Source organism: Adiantum capillus-veneris, chromosome 30, assembly GCF_014529385.1.
Source record: "Adiantum capillus-veneris isolate H3 chromosome 30, ASM1452938v2, whole genome shotgun sequence".
In the NCBI taxonomy this organism is placed as follows: Eukaryota; Viridiplantae; Streptophyta; class Polypodiopsida; order Polypodiales; family Pteridaceae; genus Adiantum; species Adiantum capillus-veneris.
Window position 1 is genome coordinate 176,171 of NC_140960.1, and position 26,499 is coordinate 202,669.

Here is a 26,499-nt window from a genome sequence, read left to right on the forward strand (position 1 = left end):
TGCTTCTCCATCTCCTATAGTCATAGCCCTGAACTAATGATTGACGACATAGTTGATATGAGATAGACATAGAATTTGGGCTTACTCTACAACTAATATTATCGCCAATATGGAAAGTTTCTTTGGTACTTCATCCGTCTCCAAGTACATTATCCAAATCAGTCATAGAACGTCTTCTATTAAGCCACATCGTCTTTGTCCTCTGCAAGTCCATTGTTTTGAAACATGCCACAAAGACATGTATAGGCAAGAACCATTGAAATTTAATCCTTCTTGATATCCTGCCGGAGACATAGCTTTAAGGATGTCTTCTTTGATCTTGGATTTGAAGATTGATATAGTACATGCATCAGGAGCTTCCCAGTCAAGTGAACTTATGGTGGGAACGGGTAACTAATGTAGTTCTCCATATGCACCTTCTCGTGATGAAACCTTGTATTTTGCAAAATAGACAAACAAATCCATTGTTTTATAAAAGGAAGGTGGCTTGTCAGTATACATAGCATTTGCAATCCCTTTATGCATTGTTTTGAACGTCCCACTTCATCTCTCCACAGGCTGCCATTCCACAGCTGTTGAAGGAAATATGTCTGGAATGGAATCAAAAAATGAGAAAAAACAATGGGAGAATGACAAATTTATTGCATCAAATAGAAGTTTTACTTTACTTATAGTAAGAATGCAGCGTGGGATGTTCGTCCCAGTCCAACACCATATCCTTGGCCATGTACACATGTTGAACCTTAGCTAGCCAACCATTGTCGGTCACTTTGAAAGCAAGAACAGGACCTTTCCAATGGTTTTTTACTTATCACGTTTAGTTCTCCTCTCCTGGAAGCCAACAAGTAAAAACACCGTCCTCTCATCCAACATTAGACATTGGAGACCATCCTTGCAACACTTTTAAACATATGTTCTAGTCATGGCAAGAGTTGTCTTCATTTTGAAGCTCCCAATACTGGCTGAATGGTTCCTTCTTCAAGATTCCAATTTTGACAGCATGTTGTTGTTTGTCGACGTCGATCACCACAACAATTTTAGAGGAAGGACCAATGTGAGGACAGTGACTTACATTTAAAAAGACATCTTCCTTTTCCATCCACGGTCGAGCACATCCTAGGTAACCGGGCTGCAGCAAAAGCTTCCTAAAAATAATGTCACTCATTTCATAGATCACGTGTTTGTTAGTAGGTTTCAAAGGTAAGAAAAAACACTTATGCAAGATTCGACTTGTTGGGATTAGACACAACTTTTGATGCATAAATCTCCTATTAGAGATTATTTTAATCCCCGTCCCCTTGTCAGCTTGCAAACCTTCTACTAACCATACTTGCCTATATGAAAATCTCCAAGCTGTAGCTTCCAAATAAGGCATCTTTTGTACTTTCATTCCAGGAGTCAATTTAGATATCTCCCTAAAATAGTGAGAAAGGTGCTCTTTTTGGCAAGAATAAAAGAAATCTCGTATGGCGTCGCTCCAAATATCAAAGGGCTATATAGTTGCACCATTCTTTTTCTTCTCCATCAAAACCCCATAGCCTACGAATGTCTTTGCTTAAAATACGATCTAGTACCCAAACCTTCCTGCAAGCAATACAAAGCACATAAAAGGATTAGCGACTTCAACATACCATCCCAAAAGCACTTCCAGATTACCTTTGTGCTGTAAGTGGGGTTTGCGTAATTGTGAGAAGCTTATCAAGTGTGACATTGTGTTAACTCTGATAGTCTAGACCATATAGCTTGTTAAACCACCTCTCTCGTAGTGCCATATTTGCCACTGCAACCAATTTGCACCCGTATTATTCTTGAGATAAGTCTCGACCTCATCAATGGAGCTCTTGTATTTTTCATTATAGCCTTGATCTTCACAAGAGAGGCTGGATTCTGCGAGTCTTTTTGATAGCTGTTCCTTAAATTGTCCCTATATGTGAAACAAAATTTAAGTAGATGCTTTACAAGAGACAGATGAGTACAAAGCATATGTAACCTACCGAATACATCAACTGCATGAGCAAACCAAGGGGAATTTTCCACCAGATCCAAGGATGCACCCTTTTGTCCTCTTGTATTTCTACTTCAATTTCTTGTAGAGCCTCTTCGTCGAAGAATTTCTTCCAGCTTTGCTCGTTTCCAAGATCGAGCCTCCTAATGAGAAAGATATCACTTGCAAGTGACCGTTTCACATGAGTTTGTGTCAAGCTATGGAAGTGTCAAGCAAAAAAGAACATCATAAGAGATTCTTACAAAGGAGAAAGAATAATGAGTGCAAGAGTTACCTTTTACCTGCTTAGGCAGTCTAGAGTCCATAGCATTAAATACTCTTCGTCTCGAGAAATTCCCTCTAGACATCCATGTTGGCGTGGATAGCTTGACTGAGCGTACTTAGCTTAATAAAAGATGATGAAATTCAATGCAAAAATGAATCACTACCGCTAAACAAATGTTGCAAGAAACTACTTCTAGCCATCCACGCCGGCGTGGATGGCTTTAGGTAGTTTTAAGAGAAGCTATACAGATCTGAAGATTCTCAGAGAGAGCTTATAAACAGGTAGATTTTCACATCCAAAACTCCTTCTAGCCATCCATGCCGGCGTGGATGGATACAGGTAGTTTAGGCTTAGAATCATCATGATAAGGAAGCTACACAGAAGTCCTGGCAGAGCCTTGGCAATTTATCCCAACACATGCGCTTTGGTTTGAGTTTCGCCATGATTCTCCTATACACTGGCTAGAAGGTTTCTCTCTCTCTCTCTCTCTCTCTCTCTCTCTCTCTCTCTCTCTCTCTCTCTCTCTCTCTCTCTCTCTCTCTCTCTCTCTCTCTCTCTCTCTCTTTGCGGGGGGTGCACTACCCCTCCAACATCTCTCTTGGTCTTTATAGAGAGCATTACAGTTACAGAAAGGTTCAAATTCCAATTGAAGAGTGAAGAGTTACAGTTACAGAAGGCTTCTCATTTCAATTAAAACATAAGCCTTAGAAACATAGCTTTAAAACATTGAAAAAAAAAACTACCTGTAGCCATCCACGCTGGCGTGGATGGCTACAGGTAGTTTATAAATCTACCTGGCAGGAGGTTTTCGGGCCGACGTAGACTCCCTTCTCCCCATGGCCGAGTTAGACTCCCAGCAGGTTCTCCCTTCTCCGAGCTCCGAGCCTAGGTTCTCCCTTCTCCGAACGTTATCAGCTTGAGAGATTAACTCATTAGTTAGTGCACTCAATTAGCGCAGGCTAAATTCCCTCAAGTGGGTGCAAGCAAGCCGCTTGGTGGCGAGCAGGTGGAGGGGAGAGGCGAGAGGGAACCTGACGCGAGATGGGAACCTGAGGCTTGGCGTGAAAGGCTTGGCAAAGCAGCAAGCGGCAGCAGACAACAGAGAAAGCGCAAAGAGAGATGAGAGAGAGCGCTGCAGGAACGTTAAGGCTGGACATGTGAATTTCTTTAAAGCTATACCTATGAATTGCTATAAGAAACTACAGTAGGGGCCTACAGGGCCCCTTTCATATTATGATCGTTCTCTATCTTTCTTTCCTTCTTTCTCTCTCTCTCAGGAGGTAATAGTTATAGTGCATGGAGTATAGCTAATGATCATGGAGTTGCCCACGTATAGCTAATGATCACAATGCTTGAATTTTTTTTCCAAAAACTTGGCAAACCTACATATGTGAAACAAAGGAGGTAAATTGACAAAATTTCAAGGTTTTTATACCAAATTACACTAATTTTCTCTAAATTTTACGGGTTTTTTCACCTTCAAATATAAAATTTAAAGGTAAATTTCAAAATTTGTAGTTGGGATTACACTATATCTAGGTTTTTCCCGAGCTTGATTAAAGAATATGAAACCATGACTCCGTTTTTAATTTCTTAGCATGTAATTTGGCACAAATTACCATGCAAAAAGGGTAATTATAACTAAAAATAACAAGCAATTACTCGTATTGATAGACAGTCAGTCTTCTTATGAAAAGCTACAATTTTTCTGCCTTTCAAGAAATTCAATCTCACGACAAGGGGTACTTTGGGAATTTTGAAAAACTTGAAGAGCATTTTATAAATTTGTGACCAAAAACACTCAGCATGGGGTAAACACCCTTAACTTCGGCATGGGATATTGTGCATGGGACATTTAACTGGGTAGGTGAAGTTCGGTTGTCATTAATATGCTTGATTGACTGAAAATCATAAAACTCAAAGAACTAAAAGCAGGGTCGTTTTTTAGTGTTTTAAAAATTAAAAGCAGATTCGTTTTTTTAGTGTTTTTAAAACTAAAACAGGTTCTTTTTTAGTGTTTTAACACTAAAAGCAGGCTCGTTTTTTGAGCACTTTATATTTCATGTTTTGACTATATTATATAGTGAATTATTATTTCTAATATATATTTTATAAAACAATAATTAATGTTCGTGTGAACACAAACGTGCAATATTCTTGGCGGCTTGTGCTTATGGATAGAATTTTAAAGATATCACTCTATTCTATTTACACCCGCTGTATCAAAAACAACCATGCCACTGCTCTTTCATATTCTTACCTTCTGCTAAACACACTATTAATCCATGGGGAGATGCATTATAGTTTTTGGTCCAGGGCGTGGACAGAAGCTAGTGCTTATGTTCAATACTAGAATTTATTCTTTGACAGTTGCTTCTTTGCAAGAACATTTTGAGCTTTGTGATGCTAATTTCTGTCTTTGTCCACTAACATTATTTGGATCGCAAGTCAAGGTAGAAGCTACTATATCATCAGATGGTGAGAAAACTTTTATGCTTGATCATGAACAACACTAGTTCTACAAGGTGGATATGAGAAGTGAGGATCAGATTGATGCTGGCATTGGCAGAGTTTCTCAAGACATGAAAGACAAGAAAGTACCTCTCTCTGAGATCAATGCAAGTGTTATTGACATGATTAAGTGCATGCCATTGCAAAGCAATTTATATATTGCCCTCCATCAAGCCAAGGAAGTGGTCTGTACTGATGAGCTACCAACTCATTATGATGGGTATATTGCTTTTGAATTACCGCCATCTGGTAATTCTTCAGGTATGAGTGGTATGGAGCAAAGACATGATAGTCACATGTGGACAGAGTATGTCACTTGTAGCAGTGATAGTTTTAATGACATTGTCAGATTTAGTAGATGCTCTAGGCATTTGCGCTGCATCAACATTGATTGTCCATTTTATTTGCGCTCAAATATGTTCAATGAGTCTCAATGGCGAGGTCAGCTTGTTAAATCCAGTCCTAAAGGATTGATCTCTTCTCAATATGGCACACTGGTATGCACTCATTGTGGACAGATACCCGAATGTGTATCTACATGTCCTGCAGTAATTTACTATTGTTTGCCTAGAGATAAGCATAATTGTACTAGGTGTGCTTTGCATCTTGGAGAACATAATCATCCATGTGCAGAAGGGAGGAGTCGGATGGTTGAAAGTCACATAGATGAAATGTTGCTTGATCGAGCAAGTCGAGACCCTATGGTGACTGTGAAACAATTGGAGCAGGCCACCACTAATGATCTTATCATGGAAAATCTTATTAGAGCAGGTTCAACTGCAAGTGCTATAATTGAAGATTTGGAATTTTCTGAATTCCTTGACAGTATGACTCCCCTGTCAAATAAAAGGAGAGTCGAACGAAGTTTGGAGTCTGCAAAAAGATCCAAGAAAATCACTTCAAAAGGTCTTGAGGCAGTGCTTGACTTGAAAAGCAAGTGCAGATATCCTTTTATCCATAGTATCCTTTTCCCAGGCCAATTGGGTGATAAAGTACAACCTCATGTATTTAAAATGTCAATTAAGGGACCGGGCAGTGGAGTTGATTTGGTGAATCGCATACGTCCTCGAGGTAATTTGGAGCAAATGTGGGTGCACTTTGATCATGTTCACCGTGTTCAAAGATGGCTGACTATGTCAGCGCATGTCTACGACCCTTACGTACGAGATCTACTCACCATTGCAACTGCTGAGTTTAGCGTGGAAAATAAATATGCTCAGATTGAAATTTGGAAGATGCTGAACAATGTGGTTAAGCAATAAGGTATTGATAAGCCAGAGTTTAGGGGATTTATGGCAGATGAAGCCAGTGCCAATTGGATTGCTGTGCGTACTATTTATTTTGGGGGAGCAAAGAAGTCTACTCCAGACAAAGAGAGATCATGTTTGTTTCATTGGGAGAAAAGTATGGTTTGACATACTGTCAAGTGCATCCGTCCAGAATTTCAAGAGGAGCACAAGATTTTGTGTCGCAAGTGGAGAACTGCACCTACAGAGAATGCGGCTAAGCATTCTAAGGGAGACCTTACAAGATTTTGGAAAACAGGAATGGCCATTGAAGGGGAGATTTCTTCATTGGAGACATGGTTGGCTTGGTGGGATGTACAAGTGCCTCATTCGGGGGAAAGATTTGTATCACAAGATGCTGCAGGTATCTTTGTTCCTAACACAAACTTGTCTTAGTCAAAACATGCTAGTATGCGTGCCTCGGTTGGTTACAAGGATCACATAAGTTTGTATGAGGTAGCATGTGCAGATATGGCTTTAGTTGTGCTTCAAAGTGTGAAATATAATGCCTATTTGAAAGGTGTTGGGAGCTCCACCGGTCCCGGCATTAAAGATTTGGCAGATCGCTTCATGAACCGACCTTCATCTGCTTCCGTGGCATCTGGAAAGAAACTAGTTGACCTCACACATTCTTCAATGCATGAAATGGGTGTCAATAGTCTAGAAATGAATAGAAATATACTCCAAGAGAAGAGTATTAGAAAAAAGAGGCCAATTTTTGCTGATGCAAATATTGTCTTCGAGGAGGATAGCCACAAGCCAGAGTATGTTACAATGACAACTTCAATTGGTGGGCTTCAACACCAAAAAAAAGCTTCAAAGGATGTCCCATATCCCGAAGTAAATGTAGCAAAGTCAGTTTGGGAAATAAGGAGAACAGAACCTGGGCGAAAGATGTCTTGTTTTGGTGTAGTGTCAAAAGATGGAGATCGATGTGGGCGGTTCATTAATGCCTGTTCAAGGGATGCCAAAATAGGGGTGCCAGCTCCTGTTTTTGGGGTCGTAGGAAATATCCTCCATCTGGTTCACAATTGGGAGGCCTTGTGGAAGGGTTCATTTGGTTTTGTAATTCCAATAACATGCACACCTGGAAGGTTCACAACATAGTCGAAGGGCCACCAGGTCCAGCTCCCGGTGTTTGGGTGGTCGTAGAGGGCACAAATTTGCAACCTCAAGAGGTAACGCAACTGCAAGCCAATGGTTTTGTTTTGCGAGTAGGAGTTGCATCAGCATCAAGAATGCATGAAACAGTTCCATTGAACCAAAGAGTTGCTAGCAGCATCCGTCCCAAATTTAGAGATGGAAAGATTGTGAAATGGAGATCACGATTAACAAAGGAGTTTCATGGCAAGATTGAAGTGGGTAGAACCATGGCAGCAGAGTTGGTGCAAGAGGTCATTGTGGTTTGCAATGAAACACATGTTTTCTATGTTAATACTGTGGGGTCAAGTGCAAAGGGAGTGATATACTTTGTGACAATGTCAGATTTTCCTAGATGTACTTGCGAGGATTTTCAAAACCGAGAAAGCAAGCGCCTTGTGTATATGCCATGTAAGCACATTTACTTCATATTTCTGCAAGTACTTGGCCTTGACCCTCATGCTCATGAGTTCATGCATCATGCAGCTTTAACGAAATTGGAGTTAGTCCAAGCACTTGGAGGTTCACGGGTGCTGATGCAGCCTTAAACGCTTGTGGACCTGCTATGATTTTATAACAGTAGTTTTTTCGGTGATATGTGCTTATGGCTATTAGCTTTTGCCCCAAATATTCCAGTGTGGCATTATTTTTTTTGTTGCACACTCCATTTTGATATGTAGATGCAATACACCTTTTTGGTTAATTTCAATGTTGATGGAAGGTTTTTGGCATGTGTTTGAGATAGAACAATTTAAAATTATTTTTTTAGGTTAAGAAACTAGGTAGGGAGTATCTCTAACCAACAAAAATCCAAGATATTGTGGTGTGTTGTCGACTCTGCCTACACGTCCAAACCAAGTGTGCCTCTCTCTCATCCGGCACCTCCTTATATTACCATCAAGCAGTTACAACCATAACATGTCTGACCACACTAGGTGGCCAGACTCCACCTTCACAACCACACACCACAATATATACAACTAATATATTGCACAAGGATATAAAAAAACATTGTAAGTTTTGCAAAGTTTATGGTTTGCGTAATTTTGTATTACAAGGATATCAAAACAAAGTTTGCGGTTTGCGTAATTTTGTATTACAAGGATATCAAAAAAAATTTATGGTTTGCGTAATTTTGTATTGCAACTAATATATTGCACAAGGATATCAAAAAAATTTGTCTTTCAAAGATATCAAAAAAAAGTTTATGGTTTGCGTAATTTTGTATTGCAACTAATATATTGCACAAGGATATCAAAAAAATTTGTTAGTTTTTCTCGGTTTATGGTTTGCTCGCTTTTATTGGGTTGGATTTTGGGATTCCTCTTAACGTGCACGTACGTTGAAGGATCATCACGACAAACTACAATTTTTTCACACTTGTATTACAATATTTATTGATGTACAATGAATATCTTTGAAAACAAACAAGACTTACGAGTGTTGATTTGTGACGTCCAAGCTTTGAGACGATGGTTCCCATCGAGTACCACCAATTTTTGACCTTTAAGATGCATCCAACTTTGAGAAAGGGATAACACCATCTCAAACTCTCGATCAATAGCACCCCAAAAGGACGCATCCCATTGTTTCTCTTCCTCTTTTGACACGCCAATCCTCTCTCCATTGGGCAAAAATTCAGAAACAAGAAAGTTTCCAAGACTTGACATATATCCTACTTTCTTAAACTTATTTTCTAATTCCCCAATGTTCCTTCTAGTGCTGCAGACTGCTTCATGACCCACCAATTGCACAAGGGTACCCAAGGGAGCTCTATATCTCGATGTACCTCATGCTTAGCAACCCAAGTTTGCAAGAGTTTTGCATCAAGCTCCATGTACCTAGTCTTGGTCTTCTCAACATAGACATCAAGACTAGTCTCTTTTGGGTTCGAAAGTTGGGACTAGGTATCAACAACAGCTCCTAATGAGGGTTGGGTGGTTTCTGATTCTGCCGCCATTACCTTACCACACACAAAATATTCAAAATTTTGTCAACTTGTCTTTTATCATGATGATTTAATGAGCAAAAAACGAACTACTTACAATAATGTGGATTCTTAAGTCAAAAGAAACTTCAAACATTAGAAGACAAGTGTAAAAACCGAAACACATTGATTAGAAAGTCATAATTACAAAAAGAATATGAAAGTATTAAGCAAATGCGAAAGCAGGGCATCACTCTAGATGCATTTACCTATGCGTTCCCCTTGAAGGCATGTGGCACTATATAGGATGCTCAAATGGGCAACAAAATTCATGATGATTTTGTTGGTCAAGGATATGCCAAGTAGAGGTAGGGTCCGAAAGCTCTGAACTATTTTTAGATGATGCGAAGCGAGCATATCTCTCTAGATACAATCACCTGTGCTTGCATCTTAAAGACATGTGGCAATTTGCCATCCTTGAGATGGGATATGCCAAATAGGAGGAGGACGAAGAAGCACTACCTTGCTCAATTTGTCGAGAATAAATGCAATTTATCGCAATACCTTGCTCAACATGTAGGCCAAATGTGGCAGGGGTAGGGAGCCAATGATGTTTTCAACCAATGCGGAGGCAAGGCATCGCCCCAGTAGCATTCAACTTGAAGGCATGTGGCGCTATACAAGATGTTGAAATGGGGATCAAAATTCAGTTTTCAGCTGATGCCAAGTGAGCACATGTCTCCAGATGCAATCACCTTCGCTCGCATCCTAAATACATCTCGTAGTTTTGAAATCACTACTACTATGGGCGAAAGAACTCACATGGTACTGTTAGTTGGGCTTGTTGAGAAAAAACACAATGCTAGGCACTTTGTCAGTCAGAGATATGCCCAATAGGGGAGGGGCGAAGAAGCTCTAAATTGCTTTTGGACGATAGGAAGCGAACGCATCTCTCCAGATGCAACCACCTACACTCGTCAACCGGGATTGACAACGTTTTTCAGCCCCTTTGGACAGTGCTTTTCAGCCTGGATTGACAGCGTTTTTCAACCCCCTTAGACAACGTTTTTGCGGCCATTGATCTAGCGTTTTTCAGCCCCTTGGGATAGCGATTCTCAGCCAAGTTTAGCTGCATTTCTAGAGGTCTACATCAGTGTTTTTGCATGGCTGTAGCAGCATTTTCTCCAGATGCAATCACCTACGCTCGCATCTTAAAGACATGTTGTCGGCCATCATTGCTAAGATGGGCAAAAGGACTCACATGGTAGTGTTAGCTAGGGTTGAGGAGAAAAAACGCAATGCTTGGCACTTTGTTAGTCAGAGATATGCGGAATATAGGGGAGGGAAGAGGAAGCTCTGAACTATTTTCGGCTGATGCGAAGCGAACGCATCTCTCCCGATGCAATCACCTACGATCGCATCTTAAAGACATGTCGTAGGCCAACATTGTTGAGATGGGCAATAGGTCTCACATGGTAGTGTTAGCTAGGGTTGTCGAGAAAAAACTCAATGCTGGGCACTTTGTTAGTCAGAGATATGCCGAATAGGGGAGGGAAGAGGAAGATCTGAACTGTTTTTGGCTGATGCAAAGCGAGTGCATATCTCCAGATGCAATCACCTACACTCGCATCTTAAAGAAATGTTGCAGTTCGGCCATCATTGCTGAGATGGACAAAATAACTCACATGGTAGTGTTAGCTAGGGTTGTCAAGAAAAAATGCAATGCCTGGCACTTTGTTAGTCAGAGATATGCCGAATAGGGGTGGGGCGAAGAAGCTCTAGACAATTTTCAGCTGATGCAGAGCGAGCGCATCTCTCCAGATGCAATCACCTACCACCTACGCTTGCATCTTAAAGACATGTCGTTGACCATCATTAGTGAGACTTCCTAAAGAACTCACATGGTAGTGTTAACTAGGGTTGTGGAGAAAAAAAGTAATGCTTGTCACTTTGTTAGTCAGACATATGCCGAATAAGGGAGGGAAGAGGAAGCTCTGAACTATTCTCGGGTGATGCAAAGTGAACGCATCTATCCGGATGCAATCACCTACGCTCACATCTTAAAGACATGTCGTTGCACCTACCCTCTGGAAGACTTCTGAAGCAAGAAACCCCGCAAAGCCCTGGCGTTTTCCATCAGTGAAGGCCAACGTTTTCAGCAGCCACCTCCGTAGCAGATCAGCCCCTTTGAACAACGTTTTTCAGCCGGGATTGACAACGTTTTTCAGCCCCTTTGGACAGTGTTTCTCAGCCAACGTTTTTCAGCCCCCTTGGACAACGTTTTTGCGGCCATTGATCCAGCCCCTTGGGACAGCGATTCTCAGCCAAGATTAGCCGCATTTTAAGAAGTCTACATCAGCATTTTTGCATGGCTGTAGGAGCGTGGGAAGTGCTCTGACAATCACTCGACTCTAGACCTGAGACTAGTTCCCCTAGACCACACAAAACAGATTATATATACAACAGAGTACCTCCCATCCAAAACTACTAAGAAATATATTTGAGAGACAGCTACACATATCCAGATTGAGGTAGGAATGATAGGCTAGCCATGGTGTCCACTCGCCACCCTTGGTATCACTGCTTCGCATCTCGCCAAGCCCTTTGGACCACTAGAATGTCGACCACCTAGTCCATCATCCGGCAAGTGTGAACCAAGACGCCTCAGCAAAGAACAAAAACAAATAAGGGGCCAAGGGGCATCCTTGTTGGACAGAATGAGAAAGATGAAACCGCCATGCAATGTAACCGCCACAACATCTTTGTCATCTGCTCAGTAATAAACAAACCCTAAAGTATATAAAAATTATCCGTCATCTATTGTTTTGAGCGGCTATTTGGTATAGGGATAGGATGGGAAGCAGTGGAAGAAGGGGAAATGCAAGGGAGAATGAGGGAGCCAAGCTTGAAACCAAGACAAAATTTGCCCCAAATGGACAATGCCAAAAAGAAACAAATGTCATCCTCACTGATGTCATCGGTGCACATAAATGCATTCACCCATTGCGAGGCTCTATGGATGTGGATTTAGAGGGGGTATTGGGCACTTCCACAAATGGTATGTCAAGGAAATCAACCACATTGTAACTTTTTGGCCTTCAAAATGGTCTTATAGGTCACTATGGCCTTTTGAAAAGGTTATATAACATTTTAGCTCATTTCATTTTTCTCCCTCTCTCTCACGCAGGGCATTTTGAAGACGTTCAGATAACATTTCATTTCATTTCGTTTTTCTTCCTCGCTCTCACGCCACATCTCGTTATGTTGCCTGTGAAGGCCCCCCTACCCCGCTTTCCCTGGCAAACGCCCTCTCTCTCATACCACAGCTCGTCGTAATCACATCAAACCAAACACGAAACATACCCTATTCACGTTGATGGACCCTCGCCTCCCACAGCTTATATCGCCTCTCTTGCTTACAACACGCCTGCCTCTAATGCGAGCTCGACGCTTCCAAGCTATACTTCGTCCATTTTCTTCTTTCTTTTGAGTTTGAGCAACGACGACGCCATCGTTGCTCAACTTTTTAAAAAAGCTCCAAGCAATATTAAGCACTATATTGTGTATTTAGATATTGGCCTATATTGAAACATCTTGGGCACGCCTTGCCATGCAATATCAATTATTATTCATCATTTTTCTTACCTTCACTTCATGCGCTCATTTCTTCACGCCATCGCCAACTAACGTCTCCTCTGTGCACCTTCCTTTGTCCCTTAAGCTTTTCCATTGCACCTTCCTCTTCACATTTCTCTCTCTCTCTCTCTCTCTCTCTCTCTCTCTCTCTCTCTCTCTTTGATTTCCTACACACACACACACACATCTCTCTCTCTCTCTCTCTCTCTCTCTCTCTCTCTCTATTTCCTACACACACACACACACACACTTCTCTCTCTCTCTCTCTCTCTCTCTCTCTCTCTCTCTCTCTCTCTCTCTCTCTCTCTCTCTCTCCCCTACACACACACACACGATGTAGAGAGAGAGGGGGGGGGGGGGGGGGGGGGGGGGGGGGGGAGAGCTCATAATACCTGTGTAGCAGGTTTCAGCCAAGAGCAGATCTGAGCGCATCGCAGGCGCGGATTTCTTTTTTTTCCTCCAATTTTTTTTTCGTTGAAATATGCGTCGAAAAACACGTGGGAATATCTGTGGAAATACGCGTGGTAATGTTTACCTTTCCACACGTATTTCCACGTGCATTTCGACACCCCTTTCCATGTGTATATCAACGGACTGCAAGTCCCTCAAAAAACGCGTGGAAAGGTACGGCCGTCGAAATTTGCTGCATCGAAATCTTTGTGTTATGCTGTATAGTGAATATATGAATATCACTCCATTTGTGTAAGAACGCATTGACCACATCCTTGTTGCAATCATGCTCTTCCCCGTGAAACTCAGGAATGGTGATATTCTTAAGTAGTGCATTGCTACCTTCTGCATCTTCTACATCACTTGTCTCTTGGACTCCTTGAGCGAGCTTGGTTCCCTTGAACCGTGCCACTTGTGGCTCCTTGAGTTGTCTGTGAATTCATAAATTTCACAAGTAACTCTGTAAGATTGGTCCTACAAAGGAATCACAAGAAGAAGAGTCCTACAAAGAAGAGCCATGCCAAGAAGAGTCCTACCAAGGGGAAGAGTCCCACCATGAAGAAGAGACCTGCGAAAAGAAGAGAAGAGACAAAGGTCCATCCATTCCACTCACCATTGAAATTCAAGGTTCAAAAGCGTCGTACAGCTAAGAAGAGTAAGGGGAGGCACCTAGCTCACCTTTCAAGCTACTAATCACGTTGCCAAAGAAGGTTGCCAAGTCACCCAAGCCAACCACTCCTCAGGATCCCAAAGCACCAACCCTTGCCAAGTCCCCGTGCCAAGCCCTGAGGAGCCCAAGTCACCACCACCCACTCTTGAACTTTCTCCCCCTCCTGAATACAAAAGAAAAAGGGTTTCTAAGGATGCAGAATACTCTCAAGCAAAAAGAAAAGTGGAGTTTCATGATTGATTTCTCCACAAAACTTATATACACTTTTGTTCATTTTGTCCATATGAACATATACCCTTTGGTGATTCATAATTTTGTACTTCAAATACTTAATACCAATTATCAATTCTTAAATGTGTATCATTGTGTCACGTAAGTTTAAAACAACATAAATAATGATCACAATAAGGTAGAGAAAAGATAAATATATTGGCAAAATGCAATGATTATAATATTGAACTTGTTTTTCATGTCCTTGCAAGTGGCTCAAATAAAACTATTTTTGGGTGAAGGCATGTGATGCAAGAGGTTGAATTCTCCATCCTTGTGCTCACCACATTCCATCCACTTTGAACCTATACTTAGGAGATGTTTCATTAAGAAACTCAAGAGATTCTCTAACATCATGTAGTCTCCAATTTGTTGTTACTATAAGGCTTCTATACTTGGTGTGTGGATGGACTGTGACCTTTAGTTTAAACTCTGAAAATTTTTTCTGAGAGTCGAGAGGAACCCAGCTACCTAATTTTCTTCTCCATCTCCTATAGTCGTAGCCCAGAACTAATGATTGGCGACATAGTTGATATGAGATAGACATAGAATTTGGGCTTACTCTACAACTAATATTATCGTCAATATGGAAAGTTTTTTTGGTGCTCCTTCCGTCTCCAAGTACATTATCCAAATCTTTCATAGAAAGTATTCTATTAAGCCACATCGTCTTTGTACTCTGCAAGTCCATTGTTTTGAAACATGCCACAAAGACATGTATAGGCAAGAACCATTGAACTTTAATCCTTCTTGATATCCTGCCGGAGACATAGCTTTAACACTAGGTTGGTAACCTAACAGGACATAAAAGTGTCCTTTCAGGGTTTTGAAAAAAACCTCCAAGACCATAGTAGATCCACTCATTTTGTAGAATCCTTTCATGAGGTTATAGTTCAAGGCCTACTACACATGGAAAAAATAAGAAACTTGTAATATTTCTCATCTTTTAGTCACACCAAGCCTCCAAAGTTGATGGACAAGTGCATTTTCATCAAAACAGTCATTTCTTACGTTTTGTTGCATAAAAATAAGATTTAGGATTTTTGTAGGACTTGAGATAAATTCCCTAGTTAACTTCAATGGGTTGGTGATCACAACATATGATTGCTTCTCACTCACTATTTTTTGTTTTGCCAAAATAAATAGGTACATAAAAGTTGAATTTTTACCATTCTGCAAACATATCATCAAAGTTTCTTTAGCCACGCTCAATAAAAATAATATATGCATGTTTTCTTAGTTCCATATTGTCCTTTATGTTCATAAGGAGCCATGGAGCATGTCAAAATAATAATACATCTCCTACCAAGGGGAATCTTGGGGACAAAGATGAAGTGTTTAATACAGCAAACATGAAAAAAGTGGGTTCAACATTATGAGTTGTAGAATCCCATAGAAACTATTCAATATCTAGCCAAATTTGATCCTTATGACTAGATATGGTTACTACCTACAAAATGCATGTAGTTGTCACAAGAAACTAACAATATTGAAAAAGCTATACTTGATATACTAGAATGTTTCGTTTTCTTGTATAATTGAAAAAATCAACCATCGTTGTGTACTATGCAAAATAGGGTATTAGGTGCCCCAAAACTCAAGGAATGTTAGCTATATGTTACAATATGCGACATAGAAAATCAAAAATGCATGTGGATATCATGAAATCCACCAAAAAAATCATAGAAGACCTAAAATTGGCTAAAAAACAAGATTTGACATTTTTTGTAATTTGGTTATAACTTACAACTTTAATATTTATTTCTCCCTAGAAGCATCAGGACATGTTGAGGACTACTAAAGATAGTTCTCTAGCATTATAGACCTCACAAACATGAATTCTAGAGTGGTATAGTCGTAAAAAGTTGAAAAAAGCCAAAAACAGGACCCGTTTTTTCACACAGTTTAGGTTATGAAATGTTGTGCAAGGACAATGTTAAAGATGGAATTGATATTCCAAAAAAATGTCGAGTTTTTTTCAGCTCATGAGATAACTTTCTAGATAGATAGCACCTCAAAATCCATTTTGAAACTCTTGACATAATTCAAGGAAAATGGTCAGTTAACAAGACATAAAAGTGTCCCATTACCAACCTAGTGTTAAGGATGTCTTCTTTGATCTTGGATTTGAAGATTGATATAGTACATGCATGAAGAGCTTCCCAGTCAAGTGAACTTATGGTGGGAACGGGTAACTGATGTAGTTCTCCATATGCACCTTCTCCTGATAGAACCTTGTATTCTGCAAAAATAAACAAACAAATCCATTGTTGTATAAAAGGAAGGTGGCTTGTCAGCATACATAGCATTTGCAATCCCTTTATGCATTGTTTTGAATGTCCCACTTCATCTCTCCACAGGCTGCCATTCCACAGCTGTTGAAGGAAATATGTCTGGAATGGAATCAAAAAATGAGAAAAAACAATGGGAGAATGACAAATTTATTGTATCAAATAGAAGTTTTACTTTACTTATAGTAAGAATGCAGCGTGGGATGTTCGTCCCAGTCCAACACCATATCCTTGGCCATGTACACATGTTGAACCTTAGCTAGCCAACCATTGTCGGTCACTTTGAAAGCAAGAACAGGACCTTTCCAATGGTTTTTTACTTTATCACGTTTAGTTCTCTTCACTCTGTGTACACCTTTGCATGAAGGAAGCATTGTTACCCAGTCATTCACACGAAAAGATATGGGCTTCCAAAGACCATCCTCTCTAACGTTATGAAAGTCATAAGAAGTTATGTTATGTGAAGGGCGACGTGCCAAAGACGCCATGAAAACTCAAAGATTAGAAAAAAAGAACGAAAATATAGAGACGAAAAGACTTAAACCCCTCACAAAATAGAGAGAGAGTGAAAAAGGTATACATTTGAAAAAAGTAGGTGATTTGTCATTAATGGCCTTGTTTTGAGAGCCTTCTAACATAGATTTCGTATATTTTGACAACACTTTTGTGAAATATAAAATAGAATAAAAGATGAGACTTCATTACTTTGGGCCGCAAATTTAATGAGATCACTTGCCGAAAGCACCTAAATATAGCAGTTTCAGCTTTAATTATGATCAAGACATTTAGCCGTTCTTCGTCAAAATAGGACCACCGAAACCCAAAATAGAGGAGACAAGAGTGCCATACTTTTGTATACGTGTCAAATGACTATTGGACTTTTCCTTAATCCTTAGATTAACAAACAACCCTTTTTAGTTGTTTTTGGCCCTAATGTTGCGTGCTTTAGTGTACTGCTCTTTCTTGTGGATTTTCGACTCTCTCTCTTTTTCTTGAAAGGTCGTGGTTTTTTGGACTAACGACCGTTTTGATTCCCTTTGTCTATCTTATCCCCTGGCCGTTCACTACGGAACTCTTTCCTCTTAAACCCTGCACCCTTTCTTCTCTCCACTCCGCCCTGCCCCATCTCTCACACCACGGCGCTTGATGTCATCAAATATCTATGCATATTTAATAGCCTTAGAAAGATCTTTAGGTGCTAAGGGCTCTACGTACTCAAGGTAACGGTCTATGAAACCTCTCTTGAAGCCCCGTAGCTTTTGGAATTCATCGATCATTTTTAGCTTGAGTAATATCCCCCTATAGTCCGAGATGTATTGAGTTAGGGATTTGTTCTCCATAGAACATTTATCCCACAACTCCCATTTTTTCTCTCGTCATTAGCTGGCAAGAATTCTTTGCAAAACATCGCTTCAATTTCCATCCAAGTGGCAGAATGAGGAGTTAGATTCATCCACCACTTGTAAGCCTTGCCAGTTAATGAGAGGCTAGCCTCTACGGGCTGCACGTGGCTAGGCTACTATCACAGCGCATGCAAGTTCAACCACTTCGCTCTAGGAAAATATTGATAGAGTCTTTGTTTCATTCCTGTTCCTCGCCCCCAAACCTCGGCGGCTTTAGGTCTTTGAGGAAGTGCGAGGTTGTCTCTACAGACAGCCCTGCCGGTACATTGAGTGGTACCCCTGTGAACGCTGACGAGACTAAGCTCACCTGCGCCGCAGGGGTCCGTCTGCCTCGAGGAGTTGGATTAAGCGAAGCCACTTTCAACGCGCCTAACCGCGTGGAGATGCTTTGAAGCATCGTAACCAAATCACCCTGGATCCTCTCTAAGGTGGTCAGTTTGGTGGTAAAATAGTGGTACATCCCGCTAGAGAGCTCCATCTCTGACACGAGGTCCGTTGGATCGGCGAGGTCATAATCATCCAGGCCGTACTCCAAGAGGTCCTCTTTGTCACCCTTGACGGCCTCGGTGTCCATTTCTTTCGGCTCATCGGTTGGAAGAGGGTCATCAGGCATGGAGGCCTCTACGGGTGCCCCGGGTCCTAGCACAGGGTCTACGGACGAGAAGGGTGCTTGCGGATCACGTGGCATGACCGAGGAGCGTGCCTCCGGACGGGTCAAAATCTGACGTCTGCGGCCAGATAACTCGATCGGGGTTAAGCCCACGATCGAGGAGAGAAGTCTAGAAAAAGCTAAAGAACTAGCAAACGGGGCAGATATCTTTATTTTTTAAAAAAATTTAAAGAAATGCGAAAAGTTGCAAAATTAGAAAGCACACGCTAAAGAAAAGCACATAGAAAATAGTCACCCCCCTCTATCGAGGAGAATCCGATGCAAAAAGCTCCCGACGGCGGCACGAATCCAATGCGGTAAGGTAAGCGAGTCTGTTGCAGAAACTAAAACGTTGAAGTTTCCTCTACCTAATAATTTTTGCATGAAGAGAGCCTTGCTAGAATGTTCTGCAAAATATCACCGGAATTTTCTGGTGCGGGAAAGAACTTTTTGATACCGTATCCGATTACCTCAAAAAGCCTTGCTACGGAAGCTTACACACTGCTGCTATTTTGCGTGTGATGAGCCTGTTAAGGCTAGAATTGGAAAGTGGTGGGTGGAAGGTAGAAAGTGGGCTTAATGCCTTAACCCTTGAACTCAAGAAAATGACAAAAAATTTCAAATGATGTAACCTCTATTTGAACAGAGAGACAAACGAATGGCGAGCGTGGGAGGGAGTGTGGACTTCTTCCCGCTCACTGCTGGCCAAGGAAGAGGTGGTGGGGGGGGCTGCATCCCTATCAGAAAGAGAGAGAGAGAGTTTTGGTTTTCCTCTCGGGTGCTGCAGGGTAGCACCGCCGGCGACATCAGCACTGGGCGGTGACGGACAAGAGGCAGCAGGAACAGCTCCGTAGTGGTGGCGCTCGACGGCTCTACAGGCTTAAAACAACTCGATCCCAAGCTTTCTTCCTCCTCTTCTTTCTCCTCCCTTGGTTCTTCTTGTTGGAAATAAGATGCAAGGCTTTGACACGTCAGCATGACGTTTGTAATCTCAATCGTACCTCTATTGATAGAGGTCTCCAACTCGAATAATGTGAGCGGTTTCATCTGTCCACATGCATCTCTTGGTAAGCGCCTCCTGCACCAGCACGTCTATGTGTGTGTGTATGCACAGTGTAGAGTATCACCTCTAATTTCCACATGGTATCATCGAGTAGATAGCACTCCTACGTGCCTGTGATGCCGCCCATCATCTCGTCTCACTTGGCTGCGCACAGTGACTGCGCTCCGTGCAAAATTCCTCGCCAATAATATGGCTGCAGAAGGCGATCCCCATTGTGGACCTCTCCTCGCACGGGACTTCTTTCTTCAATATTCTTGGGCCTCTAATCCTCATCAATTCCCTCAAGGGCAAGCCACAAGCGAAGCAGAGAAATTCAACCTGCATTCTCAAAACAAAGAACCCGTCTCTGACCATCTTAGTAACCTGCACAAAACTGGGCAAGCGATGTCAGCCTCTGAGCCTGGCGAGAACACTGCAGGACAAGCAACAAAAGAACGGACCTCTGAGCCTGGCGAAAACGCTGCAGGACAAGCAACAAAAGAATCAACCTCAACCTCTGAGCCTGGCGAAACCACTGCAACACAAGTTTTTCCAATGCATCTCAGAGCCTCTGACCCGCAAGTTGTTGGGCAAGCTGCCAGTGCTGCAGAAAGCAACATGCAAGAAAATGAACAACCTTCTGAAGAAGAAAATGATGAAATGACGAGCCATACCAAAATACAGTAAATTCATTTCTGCTTTACATGCAAGTCAATTTCGTAATCACTTTTGCTTCCTTGATTTTCAAGAAGCATACACAATGGTTCCCCTACTCGTAGAAGACGAAGAGAAAGATGAGGCTACGAATGAAGTTGATGTACAAGTGTTTGATCCGGGGGGTCCTTACAACAAGGAGTTGCTCCCTGCCCAACTTCATCTTCCCATTTCCTTGAAAACCCTCCACTTTGGGAGCCATGCATCACCAACAAAACCACATCCTCACCTTGCTGGAAGTCCTGCATCTTTTTCAAGACCCTCGCCATCGACAACCTTGAACTACATGCCTACAACTGGGCGAGCCTCAATCATAAGCTCTTGACCATCTGACCCTCAACCTTTCCCTTACGGCCATGGGAAATCCAAAACTCCTTCCAGCCATGGGCTCTCACGATCTGAAGCGGAACTCCTTGTACCTCTACAGGTTGCTTCCTCTTCACTGGATGTCTCTTTCCTTCGACAACGTTCCTCCACACCCATATTGACAAATCTCTCCAACAACTCATCCTCTCAATCACCTACCTCTTTCCTCCGACGACCATCTCTTGCTTCACAGCCTATATGGCTGCCTCTCCACCCTCTGCACCACTTAATCCCTCAGCTTCACCATGGTGTCCAACACTATCGGCTCTAACATTCATTACCGTTGGCAACATTGTGATACCTCTTCTTCCAACCCCTCAACAAAGTACTAAATCCCTCCTTCCACATGGATCCTTTGCTGCTCCCGATCCAAAACATTTATTGGGCGATGGACAATAGCACTCTTGCTATTAATGTTCACAATGTGGGCAACCCCCACACTTACCTCATGGTTCTCCATCTGCATTTGGATGCACTCCCTTGAGGGGGAGAAATGTAGCAAATGAAGCTCGAGCATCCGAAGCTCCTTTCTGGCGACCAAAAGATTACCAACACCCGAACATGCCAAGATGAAAGATGAAGAATGCAGCCAAGCAGCTCAAATTTCTCAAAGACTTCAAGAGCTTCAAGCAAACTAGCTGAGCATGATTGTAATGCATTGTGCATATAGAAAATCTGCAATGCATCATCTCTCCAATTATCAAAGAATTTTTTGCTTATGGGGGAGTGTTGGAAATAAGCCACAAGGCTTTGACACGTCAGCATGACTTTTGTAATCTCAATCATACCTCTATTAATAGAGGTCTCCAACCCGAATAATGTGAGCGGTTGCATCTGTCCACACGTGTCTCTTGGTAACCGCCTCCTGCACTAGCACGTCTCTATGTGTGTGTATGCACAAAGTAGAGCAGTACCTCTAATTTCCACACTTCTTCCCAATGCTCCTCTCTTCCTCCTCTTCTCTTCCTTGCTTCCTCCAAGCTTTAATGGAAAGCTTCCTCAGCAGCCTCAGCAAGGCTCCGGAGGAGCGTGGGAGTGTGGAGCTGCATTATAAAGGAATGGTGCATAGAGTGTCATGGTAAGTGCATCTATCCTAATGGTAAGAAAGTGAGCGTAAAAATATCCCTCCATCTGCACTCGAGATTGAATCTGTCATTCGCATTTTCTTGCAGACAAGTTGATGGCTACATATAGGCCACCTCAATTGGGCCGTTAGCGGAGAGCTAGCATGGATGAATCTCATTGAGGTTCCAGCTAAGGCTGCAATAAAAATGGAAGCGAGTAGTAGTAGTAGGAACAATTAACTACTAATAAAAGGAGCTCCAAAGATCGACGCTTTTTCTCAAAGGACCTTCACAAGGGTTTCTACAAATGTAGGAAGATGAACAATTAGCTACTAATCGAGAGGAGCTCCAAAGACCGGTGCTTTTTCTCAATGGACCTTCGAGGTTTCTACAAAGGTAAGAACATGAACCCACAAAGGACGCATGCAAAAACTGCAAAGAAGCACTAACCAAAATAAGAGGAGAGTGATTCTCTTGCCAATAGGACATCCTTGTGCAAAAAAGCCTTTGGAATCTTAGATCATGGCATGGCATGCTAATAATAACTGGAGACAAAATCTCTTGTTTTGAAACATTGGCAACCAGACAATGTTGAAACCAGATATGTGATTGGTTCAGTTCAGAGTGGTTGAAAAATGAGATTATCTGTAGGAAAAGGGTTGGAGTTTCATCACCAAGGTGGTGGGCACAACCCCCAGTAAGCGCTCCTGGCGGTATCTCAAAGGCAACGGATGGTTTCGGGTGTCCGGCCTGATGCACTCTGTTGGTGGGATAACAAAGCTGACTTGTCAGCTTTTCTGGAAAAAAAAAACTGCCTTTGGAATCTGAGATGATGGCATGGCATGCTAATAATAACTGGAGAGAAATTAAATCTCTTGTTTTGAAACATTGGCAGCCAGACAATGTTGAAACCAGATGTGTGATTGGTGCGATTCGGAATGGTTGAAAAAGGAGATTACCTGTAGGGACCCTTTTAACACCGCTATGGGCTCCGATCAGGAAGGGAAGATTTTGAAGGCTCGGGCTCGGCTATTTAGGTGAGGTATGAAATGATGGAGGCCACATTAATAAGGTGCACACACAACAAGTTTGAGACTTTTTCTCACCTAGAAAAACATGATGTTAATTCTAACATTCACACTTTAAAGTGTGAATAACACTTTTCTCACTATCAAAGTAGAATTTATGGTGTAAATCTTCTATTTTTCACATGTTTATTATTGTCACACCCTCATTTCATAGTAATAAAAAAATGCATCACAATTGTAAGTAAAAAAAGAAGAATCTTTAGGTATTATACTCTACTTCATACATGAGAATTATTTCTACTTTCAAGTTACTATAATGAATTATTTGCACATTGTTGTTCCAAGTTACTTAGTGCAAAATTTTCACAATGAAAAAAATTTGTACATGTAGTTCTAGTGCGTATCTTTTACACCATAGCTCTAATTGATAAATATTTTTATGAAGATAGCTTTTTGACTATGGTAAATTTATCATTTTTACAAAAGCATAAATATCCATATAGAAAATTTTGCTACCAATAAAATATTGACAATAAAAGGAAGCCCTTTTTAGGAAAACATAAATATTGGGAGTGGGTGTGAGGGAGGGAGAGAGAGAGGTGGGGACGTGAAGGGGGGGGGGGGGGGTTATCGATCTTGATGAAGCTTGATTAGCTTAGCTCGCAACCAGCTCAAGATTTCCTCAAAAAAGATAGCTCTACATTGAGAGTGCCAATAATAAATAACCAAGTTGAAATTCATGGTGGGTGTGGTGGAAAAGTAGAGATGGAGTAATGTGAAGCATCTACAATAATATTTTTAGTGAATGTGGCCTTTGTGTGGAGGTGCAAGGAAAATGATGAACTAGAAATTGACATTTCTTTACCTTTTAAATTTAAATGCTAAGTACGAAGAATATGATACATGTTTTAGAAGTGTAGAACCAGTAGTAAGAGTGAAACCTTAAAATTTTTAGCTTGTAAAACATGCTAAATTTATTATAGGATATTTTTAGCTATTACAAGGACACTGTCAAAGGTGCACTTTTGACATACAAATTTTAAAGATGAAAAGCAAATCAAGCTAGAGAACCAGCTTCACAAATAGTAGGGATGCAAAGCTTGAAATGATGTATCACACATTTTGATAAAAAAGCAAAGAATTGATTTTTTTCGAATTCGTTACGTTTTCACACATTTTGCTATCATTTTGAATACACTTAATAACATGAGATTGCATGAAAATGAAGATGGACATAAATGCAAATTGAATATTGCAATACAAAGGACCATATTTATAAGATTAAAACGAATACAAAACTCTTGATTGAGTTCTACCATGTATATCCAAATAAGTTTACAACGTTCTACAAAAAGGTAGAACTCATCATCCAAATCTCTTTATAAATCTTCTTCAAAAGAAACCATTTCCTCTCCTGGAAGACAACAAGTAAAAACACTGTCCTCTCGTCCAACATTAGACATTGGAGACCATCCTTGCAACACTTTTAAACATATGTTCCAGTCATGCAATTGTCTTCATGAAGCTCCAATACTGTTGAATGGTTCCTTCTTCAAGATTCCAATTTTGACAGATGTTGTTTGTCGACGTCGATCACACAATAATTAGAGGAAGGACAATGTAGGAGAGTGATTACATTTAAAACTACATCTCCCTTTTCCGTCCACGGTCGAGCACATCCTAGGTAACCGGGTTGTAGCAAGCGCTTCCTAAAAATAATGTCACTGATTTCATAGATCACGTGTTTGTTAGTAGGTTTCAAAGGTAAGAAAAAACACTTATGCATGATTCGACTTGTTGGGATTAGACACAACTTTTGATGCATAAATCTCCTATTAGAGATTATTTTCATCCCCGTCCCCTTGTCAGCTTGCAAACCTTCTACTAACCATACTTGCCTATATGCAAATCTCCAAGCTGTAGCTTCCAAATAGGGCATCTTTTGTACTTTCATTCCAGGAGTCAATTTAGATATCTCCCTAAAACAGTGAAGAAGGTGCTCTTTTTGGCAAGAATAAAAGAAATCTCGTATGGCGTCGCTCCAAATATCAAAGGCCATTTCCTTGTCCTCCTTTATAAGGTCCATTGCTCGCTCCACAACTGACTCCCAATAGGAGTAGTATGCTATATAGTTGCACCATTCTTTTTCTCCTCCATCAAAACCCCATAGCCTACGAATGTCTTTGCTTAAAATACGATCTAGTACCCAAACCTTCCTGCAAGCAGTAAAAAGCACATAAAAGGATTAGCGACTTCAACATACCATCCCAAAAGCACTTCCAGATTACCTTTGTGCTATAAGTGGGGTTTGCGTAATTGTGAGAAGCTTATCAAGTGTGACAATGTGTTCACTCTCCTAGTCTAGACCATATAGCTTACTAAACCACCTCTCTCCTAGTGCCAGATTTGCCACTGCAACCAATTTGCACCCGTATTTATTCTTGAGATACGTCTCGACCTCATCAATGGAGATCTTGTACGTTTCATTATAGCCTTGATCTTCACAAGAGAGGCTGAATTCTGTGAGTCTTTTTGATAGCTGTTCCTTAAATTCTTCCTATATGTGAAACAAAATTTTTGTAGATGCTTTACAAGAGACAGATGAGTACAAAGCATATGTAAGCTACCGAATACATCAACTGCATGAGCAAACCAAGGGGAATTTTCCACCAAATCCAAGGATGCACCCTTTTGTCCTCTTGTATTTCTACTTCAATTTCTTGTAGAGCCTCTTCGTCGAAGAATTTCTTCCAGCTTTGCTCGTTTCCAAGATCGAGCCTCCTAATGAGAAAGATATAACTTGCAAGTGACCGCTTCACATGAGTTTGTGTCAAGCTATGGAAGTGTCAAGCAAAAAAGAACATCAGAAGAGATTCTTACAAAGGAGAAAGAATAATGAGTGCCAGAGTTACCTTTTACCTGCTTAGGCAGTCTAGAGTCCATAGCATTAACTATTGTTCGTTAGGAGAGAAATACGTCATGGTGCACTTAACACGCACGTACTTTGAAGGATTATCACGACAAACTACAATTTTTTCACACTTGTATTACAATATTTATTGATGTACAATGAATATCTTTGAAAACAAACAAGACTTACGAGTGTTGATTTGTGACGTCCAAGCTTTGAGACGATGGTTCCCATCGAGTACCACCAATTTTTGACCTTTAAGATGCATCCAACTTTGAGAAAGGGATAACTCCATCTTAAACTCTCGATTAATAGCACCCCAAAAGGACGCATCCCACTGTTTCTCTTCCTCTTCTAACACGCCAATCCTCTCTCCATTGGGCAGAAATTCAGAAACAAGAAAGTTTCCAAGACTTGACATATATCCTACTTTCTTAAACTTATTTTCTAATTCCCCAATGTTCCCTCTAGTGCTGCAGACTGCTTCATGACCCACCAATTGACACAAGGGTACCCAAGGGAGCTCTATATCTCGATATACCTCATGCTTAGCAACCCAAGTTTGCAAGAGTTTTGCATCAAGCTCCATGTACCTAGTCTTGGTCTTCTCAACATAGACATCAAGACTAGTCTCTTTTGGGTTTGAAAGTTGGGACTGGGTATCAACAACAGCTCCTAATGAGGGTTGGGTGGTTTCTGATTCTGCCACCATTACCTTACCACACACAAAATATTCAAAATTTTGTCAACTTGTCATTTATCACGATGATTTAATGAGCAAAAAGAGAACTACTTACAATAACCTGGATCCTTAAGTCAAAAGCAACTTCAAACACCAGAAGACAAGTGTAAAAACCTAAACACATTGATT

General features: G+C 41.1%; 1 protein-coding gene and 3 pseudogenes across 1 annotated transcript; 2 read left to right on the forward strand and 2 right to left on the reverse strand.

Moving 5' to 3' along the window:
• Positions 1-1,484: 1,484 nt before the first annotated feature.
• LOC147417412 (uncharacterized) lies at positions 1,485-8,877 on the reverse strand (annotated as a pseudogene).
• Positions 8,878-19,755: 10,878 nt separating this feature from the next.
• LOC147417413 (uncharacterized) lies at positions 19,756-20,232 on the forward strand. The gene has a single exon (XM_086506759.1). It carries the CDS (start codon positions 19,756-19,758, stop codon positions 20,230-20,232), a length of 477 nt encoding a protein of 158 aa, XP_086362885.1.
• A 73-nt stretch (positions 20,233-20,305) lies between these two features.
• Positions 20,306-21,024, forward strand: LOC147417414 (uncharacterized; annotated as a pseudogene).
• A 517-nt stretch (positions 21,025-21,541) lies between these two features.
• On the reverse strand, positions 21,542-26,049 carry LOC147417415 (uncharacterized; annotated as a pseudogene).
• Between the last annotated feature and the right edge of the window lie 450 nt (positions 26,050-26,499).

What these genes read in the sequence shown, in the direction of transcription:
- LOC147417413 (XM_086506759.1), top strand. Translation starts at nt 19,756, where the DNA reads ATGGCTGCAGAAGGCGATCCCCATTGTGGACCTCTCCTCGCACGGGAC.